Source organism: Octopus bimaculoides, chromosome 4 (genome assembly GCF_001194135.2).
Source record: "Octopus bimaculoides isolate UCB-OBI-ISO-001 chromosome 4, ASM119413v2, whole genome shotgun sequence".
NCBI lineage: Eukaryota > Metazoa > Mollusca > Cephalopoda > Octopoda > Octopodidae > Octopus > Octopus bimaculoides.
The window spans coordinates 106,172,153-106,180,360 of NC_068984.1; the positions used below are offsets into that span (position 1 = coordinate 106,172,153).

At 34.1% G+C, this 8,208-nt stretch overlaps 1 protein-coding gene across 1 annotated transcript in view; it reads right to left on the reverse strand.

Moving 5' to 3' along the window:
- LOC106879427 (focadhesin) overlaps positions 1-8,208 on the reverse strand; it is a 260,907-nt gene that overhangs the window by 150,531 nt on the left and 102,168 nt on the right. The window contains exons 18-19 of the mRNA XM_052967658.1: positions 6,588-6,703; positions 5,776-5,868 (exon numbers count right to left, since the gene is read on the reverse strand). Coding sequence (XP_052823618.1) covers positions 5,776-5,868; positions 6,588-6,703 — 209 coding nt within the window. The remainder of the gene's footprint in view (positions 1-5,775; positions 5,869-6,587; positions 6,704-8,208) is intronic.

Sequence of the window (8,208 nt, forward strand, 5' to 3'; positions counted from 1 at the left end):
ATATCTTCTGTTGAAAAACCTTCAAATTCGGAATCACTGCTTGATAGCATGAAACTCCTCTCCATCTTCAAAGTTGAAAAAAATTAACGCCGCAAAAAATGTGGAAAAAAATCTTCCAAAATTCACTGACTTCAAATATCATGGCAAATAATGTCAGAGACAATAACTCAACTGTTTGCAAAGTGAAATCAGGTGTTTGAACGAATGTACTAACGAAATTTGGGTTCAAATATACATTTAAATAACAATGGGTACGCTCGGCCGGCTACGGCTGGGTTAGTCTTATGAACCCCAAAATTTTTCCGGCTGGCTACGGCCAGGTTAGTAACAAAAGGGAGGGTTAATCATAAGTCTATATGATGAAAACTAACTTGAAATAGACAACAACAATTAAAACAAAAGCTTAAAACAAAAAATGAAGAATTGAAACTGGGTCATAAACATAGCCTGCTGAGAATTTACTTTAGTTCTACCATATCTGCAATTCTAACAAGAATGATGGTGATGATGGTGGTGATGATGATGATGGTGGTGATGAGAATGATGATGTTGGTGGTGGTGATGATGAAGATAGTGATGATGATAATGATGGTGGTGGTGATTGTGATGATAAAGATGGCAGTGGGGATGATGATGATAAAACACTAACAACAATAAAATCTCTATGGAAATCACATAAGACAGAGAAAAGAAAATCAAATAACAAATTTGTTAAAATGTTTCTTTTACATTCTTAATGGGAAGATGGAAAAAAAAAAAAAAAAAAAAAAAAAAAAAAGAAAACTGAAGTTGTGCAAACTGGTTAAGAAAAATAAAGTCAGAATTTTAAAATGATCAAAACTGTTAAAAAAAAAATATTAAAAAACATCTTTGCATTGGATGTACTAAGAATTGATTTGTAATTATTTTATTTTTTAAATATTAAAAATATGTCTAATTCATTGAGTAGTGTAAAAGTATGATTAAAAAAAAAAAAAACCTCCTCAAAAACATGCTAATACCAAAGCTGGTATGTTAGTCAACTTGGAAGGTTTTGATATAGCAAGCATTCAAAAATAAAACAAACCAGTTTGTGTTCATTAATTCAAATCGATTAATGAATTAAAGATTAATTAATGAACATTTGACTAACTAATTTCCTTTATATACACACATTTAGTACATGTACACACATATACAAGACAAACACACACACAAACACTTGGTTCATGTACACATGCATGCACACACTTACAAAGCAAACATGAAAAAATACACACACACATGGACAGACTTGAAAACAAACAAATTCATATTCATTAATTTTTATTTCTGTAGATTATGGCCCCACAGTTGCCAATTCATACAATTCTTATTCCTGAAGGCCTCTAATCAATATTGAACACTGTATTGGTAAATTAGTAGAACAATAGATAAACTGTCTGGTGGTTTTTAGATGATTACACTCAGGTTCTGAGCTCTATGCAAAATATTAATTGAATACACTTAAGCTCAGTTTTAAGCACAATTTTAATTGAATACATCTACGCTCAGTTCTAAGCTTAGTTTTAATCAAATACATTTAGGCTCAGTTCTCAGCACAATTCTAATTGAATACATTTAGGCTCAGTTCTGAGCTCAAGTTTAAGTTTAAACGAAGTTTAAACGAATACATTTAGGCTTTGCGTTCTGAGCTCAATTCTAATTGAATACATTTAGGCTCACTACTAAGCTCTACATTTAGGCTCTGTGTCCTAAGCTCAATTTTAATTTCTTCTTCCAGACTTGATAAGATAAAGTACTAACCAAGACAAATATTGATATAATCAACAAATAAAGTGCTAACCAAAAACAAGCATTAATATAATTGTCTATACTCATCTCCCCGATTTTAAGTCTTGTATAGTCATTTGCTTGTTTCATTTAATATCCATTTTCCATGTTTTTCTGGAATAGTTGGAAGTGAATTTTGAAGCAGGGATTTTACAGTCAAAAGAATATCCCATACTCAACTCTTATGTGTTTCTCAGAGGAATTTGAGAGTGTAAAGACAGTAGATGATTGTATGGACAAAAAATGTCAACACACATCACCAGTTTTGCCCAATCAAAAATGATGTCACTGATCATATGCATAGCTCAATTGAGTTTTGTAGGAGACATTATCCGAGGTCCATGCAGTGGGACTGAACCTAAAGCCATGTAGTTAAGAAGCAAGCTTTTTAACCACATAGCCTTGCCCATGCTTGTACTTATATTTGAAATCAATACTGAGCTAGTTGTGTGCTCAATCACTGAGCCATTTTCTCTGTGATATCTCTTGTTCTGATGACTTCTGTTCTAGTAAATGCTCAGTGATTTATATACAGATAAGACACTATGAAATGAAAATTCTTTAAATTACTTAGAAGATCATTGAGTCTCTACTGAAAATGTTATTGTTGCTAGTCCCAGATCAGCTATACTTGAGGAGTCTTATGATCAAAGGCTTTTCAGCTACAATGATTTCATCTTCTTTTTTCAGGCATAGTGCATCTAAGACTACATTATTTAAGATTTCATTTACTTTTTGTTAAAAGACTAGGGTAGGATTTGAGGAAGGTTTTGTTGCTATTTTTATCAAACTGAGCAGCTGTAGAAGTATTCTTATTGGTTCATTCAAATTTACCCAAAGATTCTGGCACAAATGATGCCCAGTTACTATCACTGCAATATAAGTAATGACTGGGTAGTAGCTTCTCAGAGCTAAAGAAATTTTGAACTACTAACAAAAAGATAAATTCTCTTGATGCCATCACCAGCATATTGAATACAAAGAAAAAAACCCCCTATGTGAGAGTTTTTAAGAAGCCTCCAAATACACTCCTGTCTACCTTTAAAGGAAGAATCACACATTTATATTCTAAATACAAATGTTAGCTCAGTACATCTTACAATAATTAATAACTGAATGATTCTGTAATTCATTAACCATTTCGTTATCATATTTCTAATGAAAGACACTACCTTTATTTCAATTAATCTTTGACAACAATGAAGAATTTAGTAAAATTACTATGTCATTATTAAAACCTAAGCTTGGAATAATAAATTAACATGAAATTTTAAACAACCAAGGGGTGGTATCAAGAGTTAAACACTGTATAATAAATAAAGCAAGCAATGCCAAATAGATTGTAGTAGCTCCTTCCCATCATCAACAAGAACAGCTTCCAAGATTTACTAAAATCCAATTGATTGAAGGGTTGCTTGTTGCAGAGAGATACCTTCACATTTGCTTATGACATATTTGAATTCTTTTAATGATATCAGTCACTAGGATATGACCATTCTGGGGCACTGATCTATTCCAGTACATGGTTGGTATCTATTTAAAAGACTTCATAAGAGTCAAAGGCAAAATTAACCAGGGAAGAATTTGAACTCAAGATGAAATGAAAATCACACACAAAGTATTTTATTTAACTCTCAGTGGATTGTACCATCTACTTTACAGGATACTTAGAACATTTAACAAAGTTTCTGTTGTATGTGAGATAAAAAATACAAGATAGAACTGACTAAATACCAAATGTAAATTAATCTTCCATGATTGTTAAGACTACATAAAAAATAACCATTTCCTAGCCTCAAAGTCCTCTTGTCAATCATTGAAATTTGTGCTTCCTGTGTCAGAGATTTGTATCTGCTGCAGAAAACCCAGATATAATTCTACCTGTCATTAATTTTACATCACATTAAAGGAAGAACATTGTGACATTTAATTATTGTTTTATTCTCTTTGTTATTGGCTGGTATTTTGATAAACTTTTGTTCTGCTACAATTTGAGAAAAAAATGAATAAGAAAAGCAAACTATTTGTTTTGTATTGAATAAAAACCACACTGAAATAACGAATAAATTAAAAGTCAATCATAATGAAGAAATTAAGTCAGTTATAATTAGACAAAATTTTGTGATGTAGGGAGAGGCAATTGTTGACCCTGAATAATAATTTGGAAAGGTCAATAAAATCTTCAACCCAAAACTAATTTGAATATGCATTAGGCTTCATTATGAAAACTAATTCAAAACTGAAATTCAAATTTTCTTCAGGAATAAAGAATAGCAGTCAAAGAAAGTATAGAGAGTGAAGCAAAATACCTCATAGTAATTGGCTCCATCTTGCTAAAACTTCAGTTTCAAACCCTGCAGATGTTAACTGTGCTTTTCATTTTCTAGTGGCTGGTAAAATTACAACCAGTAATATAACTAGCTCACTTCAGCTGCTTGTATTCCTACCAAAAATGATCTTATGCTTTGAATAAATCAAACAGTAAATCTCCTATAATAGTTCATCACCATAATTTAATGTCTCCATTTGCATGGGTCAGATAAAACTTATTGAGGCAGATTTTCTATGGCTTGATACCTACCTTGTTACCAAACCTCAACTGTTTCCAAGCAACCTAACATTACCCCATGATCAAGCATGTTTTTTTTTTATGGAAGACTGGAAACAAACAACATTGCTTGTATGATGATGATGCCCATTTATAACCATCATGTGATGTTGGGACAAGGGTATACACAAACACACATACATATACAACAGGCTTTTTTCACTATGTATAACAAATTAACTCTCAAGACTGGCTGACTTGAGGCCATAGCAGAAGACACTTACCAAAGATGCCATGCAGTGGGACTGAACTTCAGACCACATAGTTGGGAAATGAACTACTTAACCACACAACCACACCTGCACCTAGCCAGGCATGAAAAAATTATGTATCTATGAGTTAACTCCTGTTTTTGTACAATTAAGCCGATTCAAAAGTAGCCCTTTACAGGTAAATTTCCAAAACCTGGCACCAATTCAGGAATGACAATAGAGCTGCGATAATAGAGAATTGTTCAGAAACAAATTGCAGATCTGATCCAAATTGCAGATCTGATCAAACCTGTGAGTCATGATGTAGCTTTAATTCTTCAGGATTTGGCAAAATTTGAAATCAGAACCTAAACATGCAACTAAATATCACAAAGCATTTTCTCCAAAACTTTAGACAGCATATCTCAGCTTGTAAGTCCAGAGATGGTAGACTATCATCACATACCACAATCTACTTGGTACATGTGGGCTATGAGATAGTAATTTACCATCTTAGACAGCAATCCTGAGCTTGTGAGTCATGAGCTGGCAGTCTGACACAGTGCACAGTTGATGTGAGTCATGAAGTAGCAGTCTACTATGTTAGACAGTAGGTATAAGCTTGAGGGTGTTGAGCTGGCAATCTAATAATCCAGACAATAAATACGAGCTGTGAGTAGTCAGTCTGTTGCACAGCAGACTCAAGTGCTTGAACCATTAGCTGTTAACCCTTAGATAGAAGACTGGTACTTTGACCACAATACTTTTTGAACTTTGAGAACAGATACAATCCATCTAGTTTAACATTTTAGTAGATATAAGCCACACGGTGGCAGGCTGATATCAGATAGATCGAAATTTGTGAACCAAGAGCTGTCTGTGAATACTTCTGATAGCAAATGAAGCATAAACTGGAAGCCCAACACCTTAGGCAGTAGATCTGACCTTATGAACTATGGGCTGGCAGTTTAATACCTTAGACAAAAGACAGAGTTCCAGGAGTTCAACACTTTAGACAAGCAGATGTGAGACCTAGAGTGATAATAAAACACCTCAGACAGAAGATGTGATCCACTCAAGTAACTTACCACTGCTTAGAGAAAAGAAAAATTAATAGTTTATCAGAGGTTGGGGATTTGAAATGAAACTCCAAAAGGTACTTACTTCAATCATTGCAATAAAAAGACGGTCTATAAATGAAACCCATGTATGAGGCATTAGCAGACAGCGGTGCCATTCTGAAGGTTGAACTGGGACCTGAAATTTTGTGAAACAGAAGAGAATTTATGAGAACAATGAAAGCCAGGTATCTATAAACATGCAATAGTAAATTATAGTGGTGGTGTATCTATGTCATTCAACATTCAGGAGTCAGTTGTTTGACCAAGTGAATTACCTGCCCCTAAATTCCATGGACACATACATCATCATCATCATCATCATTATTTAACGTTTGTTTTCCATACTGGCATGGGTTGGATGGTTCGACAGAAACTGGTAAAGCCAGGGTCTGCGCTAGGTTTTATAGTTTGTTTTTGTTTGATTTCTATGGCTGGATGTCCTTCCTAACACCAACCACTTTACTGAGGGTAGTGAGTGCTTTTTACATGGCATCATTACCAGTGCTTGTTATGTGGCACCAGCATTCACACCAATGGTTTGGTGTGGCACTTTGATTTTAGGGACTAACTTTAGTTTTGGGATCTCAAAATTCTCAGGCATAGTATGTGACAAAGCTGCATTTTTAAATTACTGATGGGCTTCTAAGCAGTTTCTGTGAATTCAATTTCACTCATAAAGTACGAGTCAACCCAAGGCTATAGAAAATGACATTTGCTTAAGATGCCATTCTGTGGGATTAAACACAAGACCTCATGGCTGCAAAGCAACCTCCTAAACCATTTGGCCACACTGCATCTACAGGGAATTATAATACCCATCAAAATAAAATCAATCAAAATCAATAATATAGGTACCTCATGAAGTAAAGTACTGAATATCTGCTGGAAATTTTTGCTTTGGCTCAGTATCTTATGTGGCTTTGGTGCTTTGTTTTGTTCAGCCGGTAGGTTATAAGCAAAGAGCAGGCCAGCTGGAAATAAATCATGAAAATAATATAAGTCAAATAAAATAAATGAAGCAATTTAATAGTTAATATAAGAACATAAGTGATGGTGGTAGAAAGGAAGAAATGAGACATACCTTTAACTTTAACACTCTATATTCCCTGTTTAATTCTTGCTAGTTTAATTCTGATTAATTTTTGTTTAACTTTATTTTTTGTTTCTCTGCCATCAATAGAACTAGCTTCACACCTTCCCCCACATTAATGCTTTGTGCCAATGTAAGAAATCAATAATTTAGTTAGTGATAGACTAAATAACAACAACAACAATGATAATCCTTTCTACAATAGGCTCAAGGCCTGAAATTTTGAGGGATGGGTACTCGTTGATTACATCAACCCAAGTATTTGACTGGTACTTATTTTATTGATCCTGAAAGGCAAAGTCGACTTCACCAACTTTTGCTCAAAATATAAACATGAATGAAATGCCAATAAGTGTTTTGTTCAGTGTTGAAACAATTCATTATTATTATTATTATTATTATTATAATAAGAATAATAATAATGATAATAATACTTTCTACTTAGGGCACAGGGCCTGAAATTTGAGGGAGGGGGATAATAGATTACATTGACATCAGTGCTCATCTGGTACTTATTTTATCAACCTCAAAAGGATGAAAGGTAAGGTCGATCCCAGTGGCATTTGAACTCAGAATTTAAAGACAGGTGAAATACCTCTAAGTATTTTGCCCAGCTTGCTAATGATTCTGCTAGCTCTCCGTAGTAGTAGTAATAATAATAATAATACATCCTTGTTATAATGTTTACATTTTTATTCTCATATGAGTCAAGCAAGGTTACGTTAGAGCAGAGTTTTCTGTGACTGGATTCTCTTACTGTTACATACATCACAACCATATGTGTGAGACATGGTGATCTCATATCAAAATAAACAGTGCATGACCTTGCAGGTGGGGCTCAGTTAGAATTTTCTTGCAATCGAGTAACCCATCCTGCTCAAACGGTTCTTGAATAAGGGTTGTTTAAAGATGTTGAACAAAACACCCATGTTTCCAGAGGTGAACTATTCAAACCCTACAGAATTCCTCTCAACACATGGCTATGATGCTCCCCCATACTTCTGTTCATGATCAGAGATGCACATATTGTCAACCACTAAGGGGTATGCTCAACTGGCTAAGGTCAAACAACTGACAAGCAGATCTGTGGTTTGAGCAGGATATTTACTGTAGCCCATCTTTTACACCAAAACAAAACATGTACATGATAACACTTTCAATCAGTTAAGATCAGAATTATTATCATTAATATTATCATTCCACAAGGTAAAGAAAAACTGTAAGAAAGATCAGTATTAAGAAAGATAAGGTTGAATGGGTATAGATCAGCTGATCCCTCTTATAGCCTTTCTTTTACCTTGTGGAATGACCCCTGCAAAGACATCAGAGTCTAAGATTGAATCTGAATCTTTTGAGCACTACTGTCTTCAATATAGAGAATATCTG